General features: G+C 38.3%; 1 protein-coding gene across 2 annotated transcripts; it reads right to left on the bottom strand.

Annotated features, from left to right (window-relative positions):
* Positions 1-212: 212 nt before the first annotated feature.
* On the bottom strand, positions 213-25,295 carry CHFR (checkpoint with forkhead and ring finger domains). 2 transcript variants are annotated; one of them, XM_080628682.1, is made up of 18 exons: positions 25,218-25,295; positions 24,623-24,767; positions 22,358-22,457; positions 14,871-14,980; positions 13,863-13,922; positions 13,497-13,709; positions 12,308-12,523; positions 11,550-11,706; positions 11,112-11,266; positions 10,386-10,548; positions 9,320-9,462; positions 8,770-8,889; positions 8,418-8,501; positions 7,625-7,695; positions 6,570-6,657; positions 6,289-6,396; positions 5,132-5,204; positions 213-2,970 (listed from the first exon to the last, which is right to left on the bottom strand). In XM_080628682.1, the coding sequence occupies exons 2-18, from the start codon at positions 24,753-24,755 to the stop codon at positions 2,928-2,930; spliced, it is 2,037 nt and encodes a 678-aa protein (XP_080484808.1). In that variant the 5' UTR covers positions 24,756-24,767; positions 25,218-25,295; the 3' UTR covers positions 213-2,927. The 2 variants fall into 2 exon arrangements, with proteins under 2 accessions (XP_080484808.1, XP_080484809.1); XM_080628683.1 differs by lacking the exons at positions 213-2,970; positions 5,132-5,204; positions 7,625-7,695.
* Positions 25,296-25,842: the final 547 nt, after the last annotated feature.

The following is a 25,842-nucleotide window of genomic DNA, read 5'->3' as shown; positions in this document are numbered from 1 at the left end:
TGAGAGAATTTCTTGGAATGACACAAGAACTCATGTCATTTTCAGTCACTACAAGTTCAAGGATGATATTTAGTTGTAAAATCTCAACATTCAAATACCTAATATCCTGACAAAGCAATCACCGAGAGTTGCATACCTCCATTCTGTGGGATGAGAATATGCCACAGAAGAAACAGAAACAGACAACTTCAGTATCTTTTTTTTTTTTTTAATTAATAACTTCTTAGTTCAGGAAAAAAAATAAATCACAAAAGAGAACTGGAAGAACTACTCTCCACCTTCTTTATAAAAGAACTTTCTCAAAGACAGAGACTATACACCTTGATTACCACTATGTCAACCCCTACCATAATCACCTTGGTTTCCGTAACATCTATTCTACCACATTTCATGCTCAGCTTCCAAATATCTCTTATAAAGGAGGTGGGGATGTGCTTTAGACAGGTTAAAAATATGCTGCACCTTTACAGTATTTAAACAATTACACCAAGCATAGTTCATACATTTATCACATTAACTATCACCTGGTAACCATACATTTAAAAAGGTCTAATGTATAGAGTATGTAATACCCATGACAGATACTCTTACTTACTTAAGAGCATATAAAGATCAGGATTTATTCACCTCTGCAAGTTAATTTCTCATCTCCTCCTGGTACAATATAAATGAGAAAAAGATCCCTTCATTCCATTGCACTACCGCAACCCTATATGCATAGAAAGGCAGATTAATTATCTGTAACAGGGAAAAGGAAGAGGGGTTTAAAAAAAGAATTGAAGAACCTCTACTGCACAGGTAGTTTAGATGTTAAGCACATGAGTTTTGTTGTTTGCTTGGGTTTTTTCCCAAAATTTTTTTCTCAAAGTCACACAATACATCCCTATACAAACACAACTTGAGTAAGTGCAAGAGAGGTTGTACATAGTACTGTAGACATATTCTTGACCAACAAAAGAACTTCAGCACAAGAGGCCTGAACACTAGCACAGTGGCAAGTCTGTGCTGAAAGCCCATCTGTGGTGTGGAAAGTGGTGAATGAAAACACGAAGCACAATTCTGCATATAATGTGCAAAGGCTTGATCTCCACAACTGCACTCATTTTGCTACATGCACAGCCAGAGATGAAAATGAGATCAAAACCAGCTGAGAATGGTTGTCCTGAGAAGATACAATAAGCATTAAAAAAAAATAATCTAAACATAAAATACAAATACAGAAGCCACAGAACATTGTTAATAATACTAAAAGACAGAAACACACTGTTGTTAAAAGAAGTTTCAAGTATTATTCCAGATCCAATTTCAATCCTACTCACAGGAGAAAATGCCCAGAGATTAGGAAGAGAAGTCCACACCAAAGTGTATTTTTAATAGCATACAGGCATGGTCAACAGACCCATCCTTGCGACAACTATTTTGAAAAATAAAAATCTAAACAGAAATACATCATTCTAATTAGCATTCATAAAAAGATGTGCATTACTGGAAATAGTTGTTTAATCCACTGCAACCAGTAGACACGATGTGCTGCATCATTTGTGCTCCATTCTATGAGAAGATCTTGAGTGTACATTTTTGAACGTTAAAGTATAAATTCTGCTCATAAAATAAGGCATACTTAAAAACACCACGGTATCTAAAGAGGTAACTTTGTATGCTTTCTTCTCATTCTGTTCATGCTTCTATGTATGATAAAAAACGTTGGTCCCGGTTGAGTTTGTCACCATTACTAACAGGTTATGATGAAACAGATCAATTTGGGTGGGGTGGGTTGTGTTGGGATTTTTAATTTAAATGATGCTTGGGATATCTCCTGAATGAGCTCTGTAGAGACATGGCAATAAAATCTACTTTTTTTTTTTTTACTGTCAGTGACACCAGTGTTCCCCTTCATCATCCCCATCCAGAAATGCCACCATATTGCTACCATTTGTCCAAACTGAATTCTTTTTTGCAAGATTGTTCCTTCCAGTAAAGCTGCTATATTCTGTTTTAAATTATAACTTTCTCTACATTTTCACCAGTGTATGCATGCTAGAGAACAGCTGCATGGCAGAGGTACATATTTAGCATATGGTATCAAACATAAAAGAAATAAAAAGAACCAGTGTGTCCTACTGGCTGATCTATGTCAAAAGCACTGTTTGGTCTTCTGATACAAAACATTACAGAAGTAATATTAGCAGAAGTCTGTTCTGCTTCAAGTATTACCCCAACTTAAAATGTGATTTTCAAATTTTTGTGCATTTTTTTGTAATTTAATATGAATAAAAACATCAATATGACTAAACTAAGAAAAAAACGCCTGTACTACTTCCACTGTAACACTGCACATATGGTAGAGGCTTTAAGCTGAAACTGCTGTTTAACAGATGAATATTCTTTTAAAGTGAATATTAATGTTGTTTCTAGCACGAATGCAATGGGTAGTGACAAAATATCAGACTACCGCAAAATGCAGTTACAAATATACACTCACAATTTCCTTCTTAAATATTAATGGCTCTTGAAATATCCATCAGATACTTTTACAAAACATTTCTATTTTAACTCTAACGAATTTTCTTAGTTTCTTCACAAGTAGTGCAAATACACTCCTTATTCTTAGGTTGTCCCAGGATATGGCTGGCTTTTGTGCGTGTGTGATTTCTGTTTGTGTTCTTCACTGAAGTGATACAGTGACACTGTATTCATGAGGATGGAATGCAATGCTTGCTGGACTTTCTTGTAAAAAACCCCAAATCTACCTTATTCATGTACAGCTGTAAAGTTCTACAAATGAAAAAGTTTACACCAGATTACCTGATGCAAAAGTTATTGATTCCCTGCTATGGGGGAACTGAGACGATCCCCTGAAACCTTAAACCGTACAAGCAGTGTAACAGGGCTTTGTCCCTTCTCTACAGACTACAAGTATTCAGTATTCAGTTCTTGAATCGTGTTTGTTCACAAATGTGATTGAATTTCCTAGGAGAAAGAAAGAAAAAGAAAGTATTAAAATGCAACAAAGTTCTCAGAAGCCAACACGAAAAATGAGTCAGTATCTTTCAGAGTATTTTAAATGTTAAACAATTTAAAGCAGAACATTTACACACTAACATACCTGCCTTCCAGAACCTGTCTAGATTGTACTCTACTATCATGACATCTGTAACAGGATTTTCAACATCTCTCCTGCCTAACCCCTGTTAGGTTTATTAGACACACAGAAAACCTGTTATTAAAAGCATTCCTCTATAATTCTGCATACTTCAAACCCAGGAGGCAATTAAACCAGGAATCACTGAATTAATTTTGCCCTGTGAGACATCAGTAATTTTCAGCAGACAGCATTACACAAGTCACTAGGCCCTAGAACTAACCAGGCCAGTAATACATTTCAACATAAACATGTTCTTTCACTGGCTTAGAAACATATCACTATTCATTCTTTATTTTTCTCTTACTCGGATTATGCATCCGCTGATACATAACTGAAACAGGAGCTGGAGTGTTGAGTGTGTATATACACATATGTGGAAGAGATGATGCAAAAGAGACCATGAATTTTCTCCCCCTTGCTGGTTTAGATAAAATATTAGAAAGAAACCTTGCTTATATAACCACTATGTAGTACAATATTTTAGTTCACTTAAAAAAAAAAAAAAAGGTAACTGAGTATCTCTAGATAGGAGTGGTACGACACGATTATTTGCTTTTATGGATTTTAGGAACTATGAGTAGCAGCCAGTGAGTTCTAGGAACAGCTAGTGCTTGAAAGAAAGAAAAAGAAAAAATAGGAAGAAAATCTGAGTCATTTCTGCTGTAGATGGAATTATTCACCACAATATGAAGAAAGACAGCTGGTGAGTACTTTGATAATGAATTAACTCTGTAACATCTCAAAACAAAACCTCTGGGAACACAGACAGTCCTCTAATGTGTAGTTACATATTAACAGTGGCACTTTGAATTACATCTGCAACTTAAATCCCGAATTATTTTTGAAAGGTATTTGGTAAAACCCTCTGACTTTGTAAGAGTCTGAGGATGAATATTTTACAGGTCCTTCTTATGATCTGCTTGCCTGAGCTGTACACACTGTTTATTTTCAACCCATAGTACCTGAAATATTAAAGGAAGTATGCTAAGCAAATGTGTTCCCTGCAGCGTTAGAAAGATACTGCAGCATCTACTATTCATTAAAGCAGTTTCTCAACAAGGGTTAATAGCTCCTCTATCTTAAAATGCACTGAGAATTTACAGAACTATTCATAAAACAACTAGGATTTTTCTACCCTCTCTAGAACCAGTTAGGTAGATAATTTTTGTTTTGTTTTCCAAGTCTCTTAATACTTGCAGTATTTGCGCTTGTGGTATGTGCGCTTTTTTCATAAGAATTAAATTGCATTGGTTATCAGTGGCCTTATTTTTTTTAATCAAGGACCTTTAGACATTTCTCATGAATGATCAGATACTAGAAGCCCATGTCCCCTAGACATACTAAACCACATGAAAAGCAGAGGGTTAATCTGTTTTCAGGCTCAGTGTTTCAATTTTGCCATATACCAGATTGCTTGGGTCAGAGGTATAAAACCTAGAAAATCCTCCAAAACCAGGAACTGCTAAGCCACACCAGGTCCCTAATGTTACATGTTCCAAACTTCTCTTGCTTTTCTAGTTGCAAATTATTCCCACCAATTTACCCCTCCAAGATATGTTGCACTTCACTAGAAGAGTCTCTCATAGTTTCGAATGGAAATCACACCAGGCTAATTATTGTATGTACAGTGTTTTTAAGAAGCACCCAGACACAAGCAAATGAGAAGCTGCTTCAGCGGGAAAAGAATAGGAACAAAGGGGGAGTTGTGGGTGGAAAAGACTCGAGAATGTCAGCAATGGGTTATATCAACTTAAAAGTGATAGCGGTGCCCTGCTGACATGTGCAAAGGGGTTGTTTCAAAGTTGCATTAAAAATGACAAAAACAACCCCAACCCAAAGCTGGCCCAATTTTGCTTATGCTACAATGGTGTTACTCATGCAGCTTCTGGCATTTTAAGGCTTTGGGGTTTTTTGCTGTTATTGTTTGGGTTTTTTTTTTACAAATAAAACAAACCCAAGAGCAACTTTCCAAATTATCAGACTTACATGGCATGATGTGCTTTGACCTGAGTTCGACAATTGCGCCCCCAATAGCAGTCAGGACGTGATGTGACAGTCACTACAAAAAGAGCAAATGAAATGCTACATTTATTACAGAAGTCATTAAATAAGGTGATGTAGATTATTAAGACATTGCTAATTGTAGTTACTCATCAGAGCAGGCTTTGTAGAGAAACAAGACATGATTGGCAAGAAACAACTGTGAACTATATTGGTTCACCTTTCTAGAAACAAAGCAAGCACCTAATGAAGGACAAAAAATTCACTCTGAATATTAGGCTCATGCAGACTTAAGATGAAAGGATTTGGTTCTCAGTGCTGTCAACTGAAATGGTACCATTTATTTTAATAGAGATGAACTTTACAGCTCAAGACACTGGGCATATGTCTAGATATATTTCCATAAAAAAGAAAAAAATATTAATTTGGGTAGGGTTTTCCCCCTCTTCTTATATACATTATAACTCAACTGTCCAGAAGGCTTTTACATTAAAATGAAAAGCAATACTAAGGAGAAGCAGGTAGACTGACTGACTCTCATTACGCACAGAAGCAGAGCTCTCAACAGTTAAAGACAAGGAAGCTGCTGCTAACAAAGGAACTGCATGGACAAGAGTAACATTTAGAAGTAGATTGTTGGAAGAGCTTCTGTTTCCAACAGATTTAGGACTGAAGGAGGCACAGTTGCTTGCATGCTATTTTATATGAAAACTGTAAATGTGAACAGATTTAGAATTAATTTATGAAAACATTCTTGTTTCTAGTTGAGAGTTGATAACATGTGAAATTGTTCTGGAGGTGCATAATTTTATGTATTTAAATAGGAGAACAAATTAAGTTACAGCAACTAGTTCCTGTTGATTATATTGTGGATTTTACTGAATTCCTCTTTTCACTATATAGATACTTTTATCCTAGAGATGAGAAATCCTACTGAAAGAAAAGGTTCCATTAGGGAGTCTGACAATAACTACATGCAAACTTAGCAGCTGACAAGTAAAGCAATCAGCATAAGATATTAGCCCTGCAAAGAAATTTGTACTGGGCTACACAAAGTTGCTAAAACACCAAGGATACAAGGATAAAGCAGACTTTAACTCTTTAAATTACTTTTCCCCTTTACTGCACAAAGCAATCCCCACCTGGCAATTCAGCAACAGGAATATTCTGCCTGTACTGGTAGGCAAGTTCTCGAAAGCTGCGAAGGCCACAACAGTAGCAAAGCACTGTGTTCCCAGTAATTCTGTAATCTGAGGAGAAAACCAATTTGTACATAATGTCAGCGTAAGGCTTGAAAAAACAGATTTAGTGAAAGTGTCATGATGGCATTGGTTACATACACAGAACTTAAAACCTCTTCATAGTATTACTGAGCTATATATAGACAAACAGTTACACATGTACAGAAATGAAGATAACATACCTGACAACATAAAAACTCCTCTTTGAAGAGCTAAGAGACTTTCATTTAACATATTTTTCCATGTCAAACCCCTGGATGCCAGGTAATCCTGAAAAGAGCAATTGAAGTGTGTGAATTAAGGAGTGACCAAGCCATTTACTCCCAAATATTTCTGAATCTATAACCAGGTTTTCAACATGGGTTGATGATGGTTACAAGTAAATATCTTAAAACTTAATTAGTGTGATACTTTCAGATCACCAATAAACCCTTCCATTCAGTATCTCTTCTTCAGAATATCCTCACTTTTGCCAAAAGAATGCAAATAGATTCACTTCAGCTATGCTGTCATGTACCTTAAATCAAGATTTTATCCAGTTTACCTTGTTTAGGTAACTCTTGTTTTTGTACAGGCAAAACATTTTCCATGCAACCTAGCATGAAACTTAACTTATCTGGGACAAAATATTTAACAAGCCTTATTTTCCTGGAGTATTTTCAGTGAATTATTTTTTCTCTCAATTAGTATTTTGGATGTTTAATTTTAGACTGTTGAAACTGCCTTCCCTAACAAATGCTTCACACAAATAAAATTCTTTTAAGATTTAACAACCAACCATATCTGAATTCTACAGTGTATCAGTCATTTAAACTCAAATTCAAAAATTATATTTAGAATTTCTGCCTTCTTGGCACCTGTCAGACATATACATTGGAGAAGTCATGCATCAGGCTTGTACGAAAGTGATTTTGTTATTGTTGTTGTTAATTTGGGTGGTATGAGAAGAACTCAGCTAAATGGAATGCATCTTTAGAATACAATGCCCTCTTACACAGAGACTGAAAGACCCAAATTATCACCCCAAAGTACTTCCTATCCAGACACAGTAACTATAACTTTGGTCCAGCTGATCATTTGGGGCTCATTAAATTTGCCTTTTAAAATTAGGTGCTGCAAGTGACAATGCTGCCACTGTAACTGTTAGGCAGCACATCACTAAAAATTCGTGAGTAAGTATATCTTAAACTTTGTACATTTATGTATGATGCACAAAAATAATGATTTTTAAACATACCTTTAGGATATCTGACTCGTAGTGGTTATTATTTAAGACTCCATCTAAACACTTATCACCAAGATTTATTTCTAATCAAAACAAGAAGAAAAAAGTTACTATTTCTTCCCCCAATGTCTCCTACCCTCCATTTTTCTGGAGGTTTTTTTTTCCTGAAATAATGTGCACAGATTTATGTGAGCACCAAGTAAATGACTGCATTCAGCATATGCTAGAGCATGTGATATATCACTTCCAGAGGCAAAAAGAAGACACTGCGATTTTACATTTTCACCTTCAGCCCACAAACACTACTACTAAGCTGCACAAATTAACAGTGCTATTAAGGCATATTCCATTAGCTTCAAACTGCAGCCAAGTAATTTCAACTGTTCTAAATTATTTTTAGAAAATGTTTAAAACCTTGAGTTTCAGAAGGCTGCATGTTTAGCAGCAGAAGGTTCTTTTCTAATCAGTTAACATCAGATGTTCGGTGCTCTTGCACTGATTTGTACAATTCTCTTACTAGGGTGAAATGCACCATGATTATTTTTACACTGGAAAGCACTGTGCTCCACAAATGTAGTTTTCAAGCCCAATATGGTATGAAGAAAAGAAATTAAATCCTCTCAAAGTTAAGACACATACCACTCAATAGTTTTGTTTTTTTCATGTTTGTAACGTGAGGACACAGCCTTTGCATGTTTGTGCTTCAAACTAATCTATTAAGCTTCTTAAATTACCTAAAGTTCAAGACAGACAGACATTATTTCAAAGTGAGCGCGTTCATAAGAAATAGATTATTCCACAATACCACAGAATGGTGCCAAACAGCCAAAACATGCCATTCGAGTGCAGCCCCAGTATAAGTGACAGAAGGGTTGAAGACAAACTGTACCTGTCAAATAACAAAGAAAACCCCCATGTAAGGATCTGCACACAACAGCCCTCATAAACATGGTTAAAAAAGTACAACTTTCTCCTTTAAAATACATCCTATAGAGTAAGTTTTCAAAGGAAAATTCTTTCATGTTGTCAGTACAAGAGTCCAGATAAAGAACATTCAAATAAAGAACACTCTTCAAAGTAAATTTAAGTTTAATGAAAAATAAGGATTTAGTTCTATAGCCAAAATTATAATAAAAAAAAAAAGAAAAAGTACACACATTGCTGAGGAGCAACATGAGGATTCTGTTCACGCTCTGCTCTTCGGTCAGGCATTGGCTGAAAGCAGCAGGTGCATATTACATGACTTCCTTGAGCAGGACACACATATTCCTGGACAGCTAGATAAGTTTAAAACAGAAAGGACAGACTGAACAAAGTACACAATTGCAATCCGGGCTAAGAATCTTGGTGATTATCAGCCACATCAAAAATCTGAAAGTAAAGGCAAGCAATATAATTTTTACAAAGACTGCATGAAAGAGCAGCAAAATGGCATTCAGACCTCTAAACTACATAGGTGGGTAAAATATTTCAATATGTAAAACAGTTTAAGAACTACCAACAATCAGCAATATATTTTGGACAACCCCAGAAAAGCCATGGTCAAATTTCATTATATTTACAAAGACACCTATGTGAAGTGGTGTTACTCTCGCAGTACTGTAAGAGTGAGCTTGCTTAGTTCATAATTTAGTTTATTGTTACAACTTAGTTCATTGCTTAGTTCTGGGGAGTTGGACTAGATTATCTTTAAAGGTTCCTTCCAACCTGCAGGGAAGTTGGCAGATGTAGATGGTGCATCTCCCAGTGCTTGCATTCCTCCTGCTTCTGTCTCTTGGCCTGTGCCAGGCAGTGTTGGAACAGAGTGTCTTCGATACCCTGGGCACTGTCTGCATACTATATATGGTTGACTGAAAGAATAAAATAGGCTCATAGGAAATCACACCCAACAAATGCAAATATAGCTCATATCCCTACGCTAGACAAGGTTGGTCCTACTTTCAAAGTTTAAATTTGGAATTGCTTCATCCAGTAACATATGGAAGTTTACGTAACTCAGTACGTCACAGCTGTGTAGTTGTAAAGTTGTAACAGACAAAAACTTTGTGTTTTGTAGTATTCTCCAAATAGTAAAAAAAAAAAAGAAAAAAGAAAAAAGAAAAAAAAAAAAAGAAGTGATGTGACTGGAAGTGAGACGAACAAGAAAAAAGAGGAACAAAGCTGGAATAATTATCTACACAAAGAGTTCTTCCACTCCCCTCCAGATAAACAGCAAAAAATGTTTGCTGTTGAAGATAAAGAGAAGATATTTTGGTGTCTGGGAATCCCTAGGTCAGGCATCAGCTGCTTCAGTACCATACACCTGGGTGAAAGCAGCATTTCAGACACATAAGAAAGCATAATCATTGCAGCTGCACTCACAGGGCCACGGACTGCTTTATCTCCTCGCAAGATCTTAGTCAGAAACTTGTTTTCTCTAAAGCAACAGCCAATTCATAATTGGAAAAGGTAATTTCATGTATCTTACATGAAGTTGTTGTACAATTCAGCATAGAACTGTTGGCCATAAACTGAATCTTGCTGCACTTGTAGGAAGTTCTAATTTGAATTACTTTTTGTTGACTGTTTAAGGTTCACTAAGATGGCCTGTAGAATTGCCCAGATAATTACTGCTAAGAATGAACTTACCTGAAAACAAAAATAAGATTCATTCTGGCAATGATCACGGAACCACCATCAGAAATGACAGCATTTGTGAAACTAGCTCTGTTTATGGGTTTGTGCATTCAAATATAAGTAAATCAAATCCAGTGCACAACTTAAATACACATACCTGATATCTGAAGATTCACTATCTACATCTGACAATTCCAATAAATCTTCAGAACTTCCTTCCTCATCTGAAAAAGATCTCCGGACCTTAGGTTGTAACATGTCTTGAGTAATTTTGTTTCTAGCATCCATGCTACGTACATCATCTTCATTACGACATTTATCTGGCATGAGAACCAAGTACAAATTTCAGGAGAAAAGAACACATCGCATTCCTTATTTCCATTTTACTTCATTAACATAGTTGTGATTACTGTGTTTTCATTTCCATAAAACTTACTTTTGAATAACCAAGTTCTAGAAGCTAAATTCCCCCTCTCTGTTAACACAAGAGTAGTATCAGACAGGCAACTTAGATTTTGGTTTCAAGAGGTAATGATCAAAGTTAATTAAATCCATATTCAAGTATATTTTTCAGAAGGATCTGAGTTCAGGCAGCCTCATCAGTCAGTGTGCTCTATTTGATAAAACTGATATCCTTCTTATTATTAAGTACCAAAATAAGATTCAGAATTCTTAGCATACTCCATTATAGTATATATATAGTATCACCTGCCAATTCTCACCCAGTATTTGAAATAACATGTCATGTTAAATGCACTTCTTTTCTTACAGCCATATCAGAGAAAACATCAGAATAATAAAGCATACATAGAAATTTATTAGTCAGCAATTTGTGCATAAATCAATTACACAGCTGATGTGTGCTACACACACTTCAACTTGCCTGGATGCTGAATCAGATAAGCTTCAACCAAGTTGTTCAATATGTGATTTTTACAAATACGTTCTACCGGACAACGACAAGTTGGACACAGAGATGATCTTTCCATCCATCCTGAGTAGCAGGCAGCACAAAAAGTATGCATACAAGGCTGCAAGCTGGAAAACACAATCATAAAAACAATGAAAGAAACAGACTCAAAACACAAACCTTTCTTTTTTTTTCAGACACATTCATAACAGTCAAAAAACCACCCCAAACCAAAACACTACTGAAACCCCAGAAGATTAGCACTGATTTGACTATACAGTTGGGATGGATGGGAAGGAAGAGGACTCAGAAGGTCTTGTGAAAACCCCTAAATATCCTGGCCTGCTCAAACAGTTGTCACCAAGCTTATTTTATTACCACATGATTACAGCTTTTGTCAATCATACATACCTCACACAGTCATGCAGCAGTTCTTGGCAGATAATGCAAGTTAACGTTTCTTCCATCTTATCTGGTTTCACATTTGATGTTTTTGCATCTTCAGAGCCAATTTTAATTATACATTCACTCGGAGCTGCTGGTGAAAGATTTGGACAAGTATCTTCATCTACAAAGACAGAAGATTCCACAGTATGTAGGAAGCCTTTTTAAATTTATTTTTATTTGAGTGTTAAAAAGAGACCTGAAAGATATACAGATTCCCTGTTCACTGGCAGTGGTCCCACTAAAGATTCTTGCTTTGCACATAATTGCTTCTGCTACTGCAGATATTACTTTTACTGGCCCAGAAATTAAGTCAGTAAGAAACAAAACACAAATTGAAGAAAGGCTGATAACAGCTGACCTGCCTCAATTCAGGATGGGGAATGAGAGGGCTGCAGACATGGAATGAGAGGGGAATTTTGATTTTCTTATTTAATACAATATCAAAACATAAAATAACATTGTGAGGAGGAAAAAAGTTACTCATCCCCTACCAACATAAACTTTCAAAACCTTCTGGGTTTGGTATGTGTGCATTTTGAATGTATTTCACATTAATAAGGAAAAATAAGCACAAATCCTTAAGCTTCTGTTAATTTCACTGGGCTTCTATGAAAAACGGACATAGCTTTAAGTTCCTGATTAAGTTTTTAACCTAACTTTCATCAATAATATTAAAACAAATGAGTACAGGGTAGGCTATGCAATACTAGTAGTATACTAGCCTCCTTTTAGTTTCTTCTTAGCAGGTTCCAAACTTTCCTCCTCCCCTGTTCTTTGAGAATCTGAATCTGCTTTTTCTTTGTCAGTGATTTCTGAAGTGATTGCAGAAGTTTCAGTATTCATATCAAGCTTTTGATCTTTGTCATGCAGTGCTCTTAGACACACAGATTCTACTATGGGGAAAGCAGGCACAGGAGTGAAAACTGAGGATTGTGATCCTGCAAAACAAAACCAGAAACATGAATGTAGCTGCATACACATTCGTGACATGAAAAAGCAAAAGGTACTCAGACACTGATGATGCACACACATCAATCCAAACATCTGAACAGGAAAAAATGGAGCAAAAAAAAACCAGTCTGTGTAACTACTCTAAATGCATCCTGAGCCAATCTGACTAATTGAAAGACCTGGGGGAAAATAAGCTACTAGTTTTGTAACCCTATTTAAAATACCCATTCCTTTTTAAACTGTAGAGTATTTATTCATAAGACTATTATCCATGCCAGGTCTTCTCAACGAAGATGCTAGGCAGAGGATTTATGCCATTTTGATCACACGTAACAGGTCAGGATCACAGCAGAGGACAAAGCTTTTTTTTTCCTTAAGAGCATGTTCTAACTAAAAGTCCCAATGAACTGTTGACAAATGCCATTTTCTAGATAGCCGCTCTTGCTCCAGTTCTATCTCAAGCATTGCGCATCACTGTGGTATTCCATGAGCCAACATAATACAAGATACTAGACTAGGGATCCCTTTGGTATATTTTGGCGCTAGAGCTCTAAGCAAAGGAGAGGGGACTGGTGACTACCAGCAGTAACAGTGACAATTAGATTAGTTTCTCAGAATGACTCCATGAGCACAAGCACTCATATTTACATAATTTGTTATATGAGCCACAAAGACCTCTTAGTTTTCATCAGTGCTCTGCTACAAAATCGTAAAGATAGAACAGTTTGGGTTAACGTGCATTTTCTGCCCCTCTGAGCAGAAGGAATTCTCTCAATTGCCTTACTCAGCCACTGCCTACTCATAGAAAGTTAAAATGCACATATCCACCTAGTGTTTTCACTAAAACTTTAAAAAGCAAATGCTAAAGAGCCAGATAACCCAGAGATTAATCTGTTAAAATTCAAAACTGGAATAACAGTTGATGGGATATCAAACTTAAATACTTGACACAGTTCTTACCAGATGTAGAAGGATTATCCTGTTGAACAGATGCAGACTCATTAAGAGAGGTAGAAGAAGCATTAAAGAGGTTAGATGTAGAAGTAGATGGCTGTGGTTCCTCATAGTAAGACTGAGTAGCTGACGGTGATGAGGTAATTTGGGTCTCATCATTACTTTTTCCTGTATTTGAGGTATCTTTGGTCACATGGCATTGGTTTTCTATATTAACTTCTACAGTTGGAAGGGGGAAAGGAAAGAAAAAGATCTGTGTGACAGTCACCACAGCACGGCTTCAAAATTCCAAGGAATCAAACTCTCCCAAGAGGGGACATTAGTCATTGGAGCACAGCTCCTCTTCATGGATCTTGAATTACTTTTCCTTACCTACTGGTTCTTGAGTTGCATCATGTTTTGTGTTTAAGGATTCATACAGATAAGCAACATCTGAAAGTTTAAAAAATATTGATCAGAATCTTTAAACAAAAATTCACTAACCTTAATATCACATAACCAATGAGAATTCTGCTGCCTCAAGAGTTCTCATTTCCCAAATCACTGATGAACATCTTTAAGAAAAATGACAACATGATCATTCATGAAATCTTTTATTAATTTTGTTCCATTGCAAAAACTGAGCACTTACACCTAAATGTTGGTCCCTGACTTCTACTCAGTTAACATGTGAAAGAACATTATTTTCTGCCCAACAATAGCTTGGCTTATTGAAAAACCTTTAGGGAATGACACTCATTATTTTATTTTTTTAACCTAATTATGTTATTTCAATTGCATCATCCTAAAAAGAATTCCTGATAAGAATTATAGGCATGTGAGGGATGATTCTTCTTTAAGACCACAAAAATATTTTTCCAGGTTTACTAATTCTACTTTCACTATAGGGCTATGCCCACCTGCCCCCATTTTTCCTCTTTCCTCTTAAAAAAAAAAAAAACAACCCAAAAAACCCCCAACACAGAACAAAAAGCTGTTGCAGCCTTTCCTTCTGGTGCCCAAAACTGCTTTAATATGATATATAAAGTATCACTAACTATCCCAGCAATTTGACTTCTAAAAGAAGCACTGGACATGTGATCAGGACCTCATTAGTTACCATTCCATGCATTAGTTCTTCCAGAACTACTTCTAGGCACATTTCAATTGCATACAGTTGCTCAGACTTGTCCCTGTAAAAACTGGCACATCCATGACCTCTTGTAGAGACAGTTGTTTTTAAACAGTAGCAAACTATTTGCGTTAAAACTGAGTAATTCTGTTTTAATTGTACTGGTATTTCTTTTTTCTCATTACTCAAAAAAAAAAACCCAAAAACAAAAAAACAAAACACCAAACCGAAAAACTAAGTGTGTCATTTCCAAAATATCATTTACTTACTGTTCTCTGGCTCATTTTTTCTGTAAACAACATAGATCACATCTCCAGTCTGTAAAGGGTATGTCTGCTTCTTAACCACTTTCAGTTTATTAATGACTGTTCCATTAGTACTATAAAGAAAAAGAAAAATAACTTCGCATAAATGTTTCCATAACTACCTAGGAGAAGGAAGGGACAACAAAAGATATTTTTAATGAAGAAAAACTACTGGCTCTCAAACAGCAAAATGTGAGCTAGGATAAAAAGTCCAGAAACAGAAAGTTTCTCTCAATGACAAAAAGGACTTCAAAGCTCATTTGCAGCTACTGGTAAAGAGATGGTAGCTGACAAACAAACAGATAAAAGACCCTAGACATTTGGCCAATATCTCAAAATAATTAGATCATAGAATCATAGAATAGTTAGGGTTGGAAAGGACCATCTAGTTCCAATCCCCCTGCCATGGGCAGGGACACCTCACACTAAACCATGACACCCAAGGCTTCGACCAACCTGGCCTTGAACACCACCAAGGATGGAGCATTCACAACCTCCCTGGGCAACCCATGCCAGTGCCTCACCACCCTCTCAGTAAAGAATTTCTTCCTTACATCCAATCTAAAACTTCCCCTGTTTAAGTTTGAACCCGTTACCCCTTGTCCTGTCACTACAGTCCCTGATGAAGAGTCTCTCCCCAGCATCCTTGTAGGCCCCCTTCAGATACTAGAAGGCTGCTATGAGGTCTCCACGCAGCCTTCTCTTCTTCAGGCTGAAGAGCTCCAACTTTCTCGGCCTATCTTCATACGGGAGGTGTTCCAGTCCCCTGCTCATCCTCGTGGCCCTCCTCTGGACTTGTTCCAACAGTTCCATGTCCTTTTTATGCTGAGGACACCAGAACTGCACACAATACTCCAAGTGAGGTCTCACGAGAGCAGAGTAGAGGGGCAGGATTAACCTCCTTCGACCTGCTGGTCACGCTCTTTTTGATGCAGCCCAGGATACGGTTGGCTTTCTGGGCTGCGAGCCCACACTGCTGGCTCATGTTCATTTTCTCATCCACCAACACCCCCAAGTTCTTCTTGATTGTTTCTGTACAATAATCCTAGCCCTTTAAGTATAAAACAGAAAAGCACAACAGGAGTTCTTTTCAACAAGTTCTAGGTTATGTTTTCCAATTAACACTGGGAATCCCATAGCACATTCTGCAAAGGAACTTTCCCTGTGCAGTCAGGGATGCCACATTGCCTTAATTTTTCTCCCTTGTTGCTTAAAATAGTAAGAAACTTAAAATTCTGAGGTTACTTAGACTGTTTGCACCTCATATGTGAGAAGTTAATACGGTGGAAAAGCAGTTACACATAATTAACAAATGAGTTGGAATAAATTATTTCAGTAAGAACTTCAAGAGTCATGGAAGAAATTAAATTGGGAAAGAGGAGGGTGCATTTCTGATTAATGGAGGTATCTCTTTCACTATGGGTGATGTTTTATACACAAGCTATTAGTGTTTTATAACCAAGTCAAGTTTTAAAGTTCTGAATAATTCCCACTCAGCTGCAATAAGCCTCTTTCAGTACTACAACATTCTATATTTTCAGACTTCTGCCATTCAAAATCTCAGCAGTTAGTACCAAATATAAACGAACAGAAAATCAAATTCCCTCAGCAGAGCGAGTTGCTGCACGAACAAACAGCAAATCTCTGCTGCCACCTTCTGGAGGCTACCACTTGTGTCCAAAACACAACACACACTTCTCAAACAGGTCAGTCCCTCTCTAGGACAGAGATGATTATTTAGAAATTAGCACTTTTCCTTCTCATTATTTTTCTTTTAAGAAAAACCTGGAAAAACTCTTGTTGTTTAGTAACACGAACACGGAAAGAAAACTAGAAATTTGGACCTTTTTGGACACAAAGTCAAAAGGCAAAAGGAAAAGCAGTCCTTTTGAATCACAACTGCAAGTCTTGATCAAGACAGCAGCTCTTGCTCTTACCTCTGCAACTGCTTTTATTATCTACACGGTTGAACCAACTAATCAAACATAAATAACAAAGAAAAAAAAGCTATTTTAAACATCAAGAAACAAACAACATCATCATCGGGTCACACTGACATTTGTTCTATTAAAGAATCTTCAAGCTTCTCTTTAAAGCAAGAAAGCTATTTTAAGCCTGCCTTCTTATATCAGTCATGCAGATGTTGAATAGCCTGAAAGACAGAAGTGCTAAAGAGCCAGCAGAAGAGACACATCACTAAAAGAAAGCAAAGTTCAGCAAGTAAGAAAATTAAGGAAAAAGAATTTTAGTCTGTTAGAAACTATACTAATTTTTAACTTAATATATTAAAAAGATGAAGTCAAAGCAAAAATCACACCTCTTTCAATTGTCAAAGAAACAGGTAAGTTCGCAACAATCCCTGAAATGTCTCCGAGATCCTTTAACAAAACTAGGAAAAACCGAATTTGACCTCCTTAGTTTTCCAGAAGGCAAAACATAACATGCATCTCCCATTTGCTGTCATTTAGATCTTTTTTTTGTAATAAAACAGCTAAACTCAGGTAACAAGAATTGTCTTTTACTGAGACTCAGCAATTCCTACTCCTAATATTTCACTTAACATAGGGAAAAAATGTCACAACAGTGTAGTTTATGAAGCTGCTCTGTCATGACTGGCAAGTTTCAAGATGGTTATGAGGGACAACAACTCTGTTGATGTATTCTTGGAAAACAAACAAACACATGATAATTATGACATTTGTACATTCTTTTGACACTTCAAATTAAAGAAAGGTCCCCATAAAATAAGTAGAAAGTACAATGAGAATCCCAAATACGATGGCCATTCATTAGGACTTATCTGAATTGGTATCAACCGGCCATGCAAGTGTTGAGATGGAGAAAAAAACCCCAGTACTATCAAATATAAATTGTCTGAGTTGTGAAACAATGTCATGAAAGGTCACAATTTCTAAAGAGTGGAAGAAAAAAGTCAGGCCTTGACTCAATTTCAATTTAGTTGATGACCATACAGTTTGATTAATGAACCATACATTGCCTTCACTTCCCAATCCCAACTCTTAGGCAGAACTCATGTGAACACCTACAAACTGATGCGAACACCTACATCTTACTCAGAACACACTTACTCTTAACATAGGTGAATGATGTGTGTTGTAAGACCCTTTCGTATCCTTTGGAGAAAAATTCCAGCCTTAGTAATAACTAAGATCCATCCAGGAAGGAATATAATTTATGGTAAAGCTTCTAGGTTAATAGTTTCAATAGTTATTTGCTATTTAAATGCATATTATCCTGAACATACTGTAAATTGAAATGAGTTCTGAACTCATATAGAATCCCTTCTTCTAGAATCCCTACAGAATCCTCTTCTGCATCATTCTCCATTCTTTTAATGTTCACAGAAATAGTTTTGACTGGTAGGGGGAGGAGAATTGAACAGCAGAAAGGACACCAGCACCAAGTGAAGATGAGCCTCCAATTTACCCACATCTACTTGCCTGTCACATGAGCATCAGTCTTGTATAGTTTCCTGCTCTGAAACATCACTTGGTACTTAGAATCCTTAAAAAAAAATTAAAAAAAAAAAATCCCAGAAGGCAAGAGGAGGCCTCTAAAAAAATGCCCTTAGTTGTCTTCAATATTTCTTTCAAAACAGAGAACCTCACAATCGCTTTTACTTAGGGCAAGCCAACTACTGCCTTAACTGAGTTAAGTGAGCTTGTATGATCGGTTTTCTTACAAGCAGTATAAAGCAACTAGTGTATGGTTTGGAAAATAAAGTAGAAACATATCCCTAAAAAAGGGCAAGTCTGAATCTTTTATTGAACTATTTGCTAACTCTTGGCTTTTGTTACTCCCAAGCTTCTATTTACTCAATAATTCTGAGTTCTCTACACATTTTCTTTTACCTGCAAATCCATGGTAATTCTTTCCAAAGTAGATCCAAGAACTCATTATGGTACTAGGGAGATAAAAACCAGTGCTGGCTGTCTACATGTATTTGATTATATTCTTTGGTTTAGCTACAATGCAGAAACAAAGTTCATTCAATTCAACCATCCCAACACTAGCTGCCTCCTTCAATGCATTCCTCTTCACCAGACAAAAACTGAGCTTGACCACAGCAATGATTTCAAACTGTTTTCCACTTCAGAGAAGAAAAAGCTGACTCCGCAGTATTTTCCTGGGACTCTGGGCATCTCTATTGCCAAATCAAACATTCAAATATCTTCTTATTTCAGCCTGCCTGATTTTTTTGGAGCTCATCTGATATTTGGCACAAATAACTGGAAGACCCAGAAGAGCTGCCTTATGCAAGTAGTCATAACAACCCATTTAGTCTTTTAATTCAGCAAATGGTAGCCACACTTCATACCAACTCACAGGCAAGCAGAACACATAAAGGATCTTACTCCTTTTTGTTAGATACACAGAAGCTTAACATGCATAAGCAGCTACCTGGTAGTACTCCATAGGTGAAGCCTTTCATTACACTACCACTGTAATAAGCCCCACCTTTTCATGAATCTATCAGATAGAAAATTAACTTTAATTTAGTTTTGCTACTTTTCTGCTGGCTGTACCTTCTGCCTCAGGGGAAGGGGGTAGTGTAACAACAACCACAAAAGAAAAAACACAGTAATGTTTCTGCATCATTCACAGTTTCTTCAGCTTGTATTATCATGACATTCATCTAAAACAATTATACCAGCTACATGCAACTGCAACTAATGATGGTTTCTCAAGCTTCGATTCACAGCTATGCTCTGAGACTGCCATGTCAGGCAAACATGACCTGATTTGTTATTTAGAAACCTCTTGACATTTGGGATAACATTGGAGAATGACAATTATAAGGCATTTCCTAGATATCCTAGCTATGCCTGACAGCTTTCCCTAAAATTTAGCATTCCATCTCACAGCTTCTGAGAGTACAGAAGGGATCTATCCAGGGACTTGGCTATTTTCTCTAGCTACAACCTAGAAGTGGAGAAGAAATACACTCTCATCAAGCTTGTGGATGACATCAAAGCAGGGGCAGAGCTGGGCTGCCATTCAGAGGCACTTAGGCAAGCTAATGGAATGGGCTGACAGGAACATCGCACCACTGAATGAGGAAAAACCCTAAGTCCTGCACCTGGAATGGAATAACCTGCAACAGTACAGGCTAGAGACCAACCAGCAAGGGGTTTTGACGGATTTTATGACTAAGCATAAGATCATACACCTTGGACTTATGCCTAAGCTTAAGTCAGCAGCATGCCCTGGCAGTGATGAAGGCCCAAAGCATGCTTGGCTGTATTAACAGGGGTGTAGTCAGAAACTCAAGTGATTATTATTCCTCTTTACTTGGAACTCAGTAGTGCACATCTAAAACATTACATCTACTTTTGGGCTACGTAGTACAAGGGAGATAAATAAACTTGAGCAAATCCAGCAGATAGCCACTGACACAGCCAGAGGTCAGGAGCACAAGACCTGTGACCCAAGGTGCCTGGGGAACTAGGGCTGTTTTTGCCTGGGAGAAGGTGGCTTGGTGAGCCACCGACCTGGCAGCAGCCTTTCCAGTGCCTATGAGAATATTACCAAGAAGACAGAGGCAGGCTCTTACTGAGGTGATAAAGGTGATAAACTGAAATAAGGAAGATTCAAATGGATGCAAAAAAAAAAAAAAAAAAAAAAAATCACTGTGAGGATAATTAAGGTCTGTTGATAATTAAGGGCCCTGAAAGCCTCCAAAGTCTCTGTGCTTGGAGGTTTTCAAGGCCTGACTAGGGAAAGCCTAAACAACCTTGTCCAAATCCACTCGTGGCCCATCTTTGATACAGTGTGAACTAAGTATATGAACTCTTCCAACTTGAATGATTCTGTATGTTCTGTTTTCCTTGAGGAAATAAAATAAAAAGAAATGCATTGCCCATGTAAATATCTAGAAGTGAGCTCCCCACCCTGAAAAAGACTCTTTTTAATATCAACATAGCTGCTAATTGATCAAGAGACAGAAAAGGAGCAAAAACTTTCCTGAAAGAAAACCATCAACTAAAGCTCATAAATTCTGCCAGTGCCTCCCCAAATGCATACGCCATTCAACCAGGCAAGTTCAAAGATTCTTGAAGGGCTTTTTGTCAAAAGCTCAGCAGGTATTGGAAACTAACCCTGACCTACCAGAACAATACATTTAAATGCATTCTGGTAAGTTGGAACAGGAATTCAGCATGATACCCCTAAAAACCTCAAAAGTGAGAATTTCCTCAGAATTCTCAGAAATTCACAGAAAAGTGAGAATTCCTCTTTATGTATGTACATCAACATATGTTTGAAATCTTCTTCATCTCTGGGTAAAATACCTTCCAGACATGAAAAATGGAGGGAGCTATCAGAAAGCATTATTTGTTTCTTTACTGACTGCAATAACCTGGCAGAAAAAGGATGTGGTTTACAGAAGCATTTTAAAATGTCACAGAGTTCTTGAAATGTAATAAACCAGAAGCTTCTGGCAATCTTAGATAAAAAATCCTGTCAAAAATAAAGCAGATGAACATTTGAAAAATTTGAAAGTTATCCTCCTAAGAAATATGCTTCCATACAAATGCCTATCTCAAATTTTATAAAGAAAACTAGAAAACAAGCTAAAAGTCATTAGAAACCACTCACAACTCCTGCAATGCTATTTGTACTCCCACAGTAGCCTTTGAACGCTACAGGGAATAGCCTCACCAGTATAGCAAGTTCACTGAAATTCAGTATGTGAAGAAGTATGTAATTGACGTTATATACTAAAAGCAATTTCACTAAATTAGCTTAGCTTTTTAACAGTAGTTCCAGTGAAGTATGTCCTTATATCTTTCTATGTTAAGGGCTTTAGTCCTCACACCCCTAACTTAACACAGAAACACCCAGAAAAGAAAATAATCGTTCTGGTTGAACAAAAGAAACAAACCTGAAATATCAATAGTAGAAATTCAGCAAACATCTTTTATTATTATATTGAACAGGCTCTAATCTCCATCTGATATGCCCAGCACAACTGCTAGACTGCTACAGTACTTATGCTATATAGACTACAGATATTTCAAATACCAGAAAGATGTATAACAAGGACAGATTTTTACTCCACATCTATTTAATGCTTTGAGATCCTCACTGCAGGTATTTTCTTTCCTACACAAAAAACCTGAGATGAGGCACGCTCATGCTTAGAGTTTTAAGAATGCTGGCATCGCTTTTTGTCTACAAGTCTAAAGAAATATGTTACTGAACTACTACATCAACAGGATTTTTCATCCAGTAGGCTATGAATTCCTCTGTAAAGAAAAATATATTTAGAAAGGACAAAAAACCCACATCAAACCTAGATGCAAAAGTAGCAAAAAAAAAAAAAAAAGCAAAAAAGAGAAGGATTTACTGTTGACGTCTCGAGCAGTACATGAGATCTTACTTCACAGACTAAAAAGAAGATAAAAGCACAAGTTCACGGAAGAACCAACCTTGTATCTTCCAATGACACTTGACCAGATTCTTCATCCACTACGATTTTACAGTGATCTCCAGACACCAACTTGTTGCCAGGAAAAGATAAGTCACAACCTTAAAAAAAAAAAAGCAGATTTTCCAGCGTGCTTAAAAATACACATTACACAGACAGATCAGCATTCTACATGGCTATAAATGCACAGCAAACTGACTCATGTACATCTGCAATAGTTCAAAACTTCTACTGGCATATAGGCAGCAACACAGTGTAATATGCGATACATAAATACAAGCAGTGAGATAGCCCCAGGTGATACAGACTTATTGCAACCATTTCAAGATGGTTTAGTTCCCTTTTCTCGCCAGTCCTAGCCCTTACAGATGGAAATCAAGTCACAATTACTTTGTTCTAGAGTGGAACAGGGATAAATTCACACATATTTGAAATGTTCAATTCTAGAGGCATACATCACAGAGCACCCAGCTTCTTTTCTACATCATTTTAAGACTGTTTCATTGGATTTAACTTCTGCTTCATTCTAGTATGCATATTGTGGGAAAGTAGTTGGAACCAACAGCTGATAAATACATCACTGTGCTATGTTAAGTCTTTTTCTTTTGCTTGTTTTTAAACAGGAAAACTCTGTTGACAGCAAGATTATGTTAATAAAGCTGAAGGGAGATTAAAAATCCAGGACTAAGCTTTAGGGAGATGCAGAAGTGCAATGACAATGTTTACCTGACAGAAACCTTCCTACCTACAACTCCAGGGCTTTGAATGAATCTAGAATCATAGAACATCTCGAGTTGGAAGGATCCATAAGGATTATTGAATCCAACTTCTTGCTCCTTGCAGGACTACTCCAAACTCATGATACTCATTTCGAGTACCACTCAATTTAAAATCTCGTATTTCCACTTCACTTATTTGCCTATTCAAGGCAATGCTCAAGAATCCCCACCAACTTCTTGCACAAATGACTCAAAGTACTTGCTTACACAAAAGTTACAACTAACAAAACATGATTCACTTCCATCTATTCCCACTGTAGGTACACTCCATCTCAGCTTGCAAGAATGTATCCAGAAGGAAACTACTACAGATGCTGATGACAGTTTATCACTTGCCTACTCCCAGTATTCAAGGAAGAACCAACAACTACAGAGTTAACTGTTGTCATGCTAGGAAGCCCACTGAAAGCAAGTAGACTAAATTTTGTTTAGGAGTATGCCGAGATTTCTATTCTATTCTACAGACTTATTTAAACTTTCACATGGGAGCAGGAAGAGCAAAGTGCTCTCAACAAGCATTTGTAATGCTCCTGAAGTTTTTCTAAGCAACATCTATGACCCCAAGGTTGGTATCCTTGTAACCACTCATTAATACATTAGCAAACAGTTATGGAAGCAATAGAACATGTAAAAATCCATCTTTTTCCTGCAAGATAACCCTCAACTACACCTCAATTTGAAGAATTTACCTACAGCTTAGATAATGATAAGCAAACTAAACGTACCTTACCAAATGTGAATATGCAAAACATTTTTCCAACAATTATTAGGAAATAATGTATGAGAAATTATCTGAATTTCTCATACAGCTACAGCATCTAGTGTTTGTTCAACACTACACAAATGTGATGGTCAGTCAAACAGCTTGAACTTATGAACAGGAAACTGAAAAAATCTGTCAGGGCAGAGTAAAAAAATCAAAATACTGCAATGACTTTTAAATACAGTAAGAATGAAATACTTTAACATAAAGGCAAATAGTAAAACCCCTGGACGCTGGGAATAAAGCTTTAGCGTTCACTCTCAGAGAAACTTGCAGTACTTGCTGACAGTCTTCACATATCCTGAAGAATTAAGGGCTTTTATGTGGGCGTTTTCCTTTCTGTGAAGCACAAGCATTTTGCATTGCAGTTCCAATTTATTTTAACCACAGAAACAAAACGAGAACGTAAACAGGACTGATACCCAGAAACTCTTCTGAATAATCGCTGTTTCTTACCTGTACAGACTGTCATAGACAAACTAAAAGGCACACCTGCATTTAAGCGTGCACACGTCACAAGTTGGTAAAGTGAAAAGGTCAGTGTAAAACTTTGTCTTCACACAGAGCCAAGAGGTAAATTACGAGTAAGAAACAGCCTGACAAGCACCTCCAAAAGCTGAAAGCACCAAACCCAACTAGTTTCAATCATTCTGATGTTTTAAAGGCCGGGGGGAGGTCCCTGCTGTCCCCGAACACAGCCCTAACCAGCGTGTCCCTGTCCCACCTTTCTTCCGACCAATTGTCCATTCTCTCTTCAGCAGCAAGACGTGCGGCTCTGCCTCATCAGCACCCAGCCGGATCAGCTTCCCCCAGGGCTGCTGCTGCTGGCTCTGCTCGCCTCCTTCCGAGTGCTCCATTTGGACTCACATCTGACAAAAACAAACAAAGCGAACCCAAACCCCACCGTCACACAGCACCCCGGCTGGGGGAGAGGGCTCGCTCGGGGCCGGCAGCCGCGCACGCAGCCCCCTCCCCCTGCCGGAGGCCGGGCCCTCCGCGTCACCGCCTCGCAGCCCCTCAAACCCCCGGGGGCTCCCCCAGCCCTGCCCTGCCCGCTGCCTTTTGTGTGCCGTAGGAAAGCCCTCCCCCTAGGCCACTCGGCCCCCCGCAGCCACACCACCCCCTTCCCTTCACCCTCACCCCACAGGGCCGCTCCCCGCCTGGGGGGGATCGGCCTCCCCCTTCCCTTCCTCCCCCCCCTCACTTCTCTCAGTGCGGAGAGCGGAGGGCAGGGGGTGCCGCGCCCCCACACACACTCCCCGGCCGCCTCCGCCCGCCCCTCGGGCCCGGCGCCCCCTCCCCTCGGCGCCAGCCCTTACACCCAGTCCCGCGGCCGAGGCGGCTCCTGTCAACAGACATTGCCACCATCAGCTGATCCGGGCTGGGCAGGGCCAGGCCTGCCATTGGAGGCGGCGCGGAGCGGCAGCACGGAACGCACCGCGGGAAGGGGCGGGCCTTCCGGCGGACACCACCGAGCCCCGCGAGCTAGAGCGCCGCGTTTTCCGGCGAGGCCGTGGCACGCCGCCCTGCTTAGGGACGAGAAGGGCTATAGCGGGCCTTGGACGCCGGAGATGCCTCAGCGGGCATCTTGAGTGGGGGCCGGCTCGCAGCGCGGCGAGGTGCTCGCCGCCATCTTTTTTGCTGGCGGACCGAGCGCCTCAGCTGTAAGGGCCGCCAGCTGGGGTTGTTTAATTGGTCACATACAAGGAAAAATAATTGTAGTTTAACACTTCGGTGTTTAAGAGTTATGAATTTGCTGGCAGCGGCTAAATAAAACAAACATACCCGCGGTTTCAGGGGCATGCTTTAGAAAGAAAGTTCACACTGAGGTGGAATAAGTGTCTGTCAGTGGCAGTTCGCACCTGGAGATGCAGCCCGAGTTTCAGTCAGGAGGCTATTAGAACCCAAAACCTGATGCTAATAGGGCAGAAGCAAGCAGAGGAG

Source organism: Psittacula echo, assembly GCF_963264785.1.
Source record: "Psittacula echo genome assembly, chromosome: 13".
Lineage (NCBI taxonomy): Eukaryota > Metazoa > Chordata > Aves > Psittaciformes > Psittacidae > Psittacula > Psittacula echo.
This window is presented reverse-complemented; position numbering and strand designations above follow the sequence as displayed.

Bases quoted from the DNA above. Each gene is read 5' to 3' on its own strand.
- CHFR (XM_080628682.1), bottom strand. From the start codon at position 24,755: ATGGAGCACTCGGAAGGAGGCGAGCAGAGCCAGCAGCAGCAGCCCTGG. The intron at 11,267-11,549 runs GTATGTATGATT...TGTGTTTTCCAG, and splicing joins CTGCTGCATGACTGTGTGAG to CTTGCAGCCTTGTATGCATA. The intron at 8,502-8,769 runs GTGTGTACTTTT...GTTATTTGACAG, and splicing joins TCATGTTGCTCCTCAGCAAT to GTACAGTTTGTCTTCAACCC.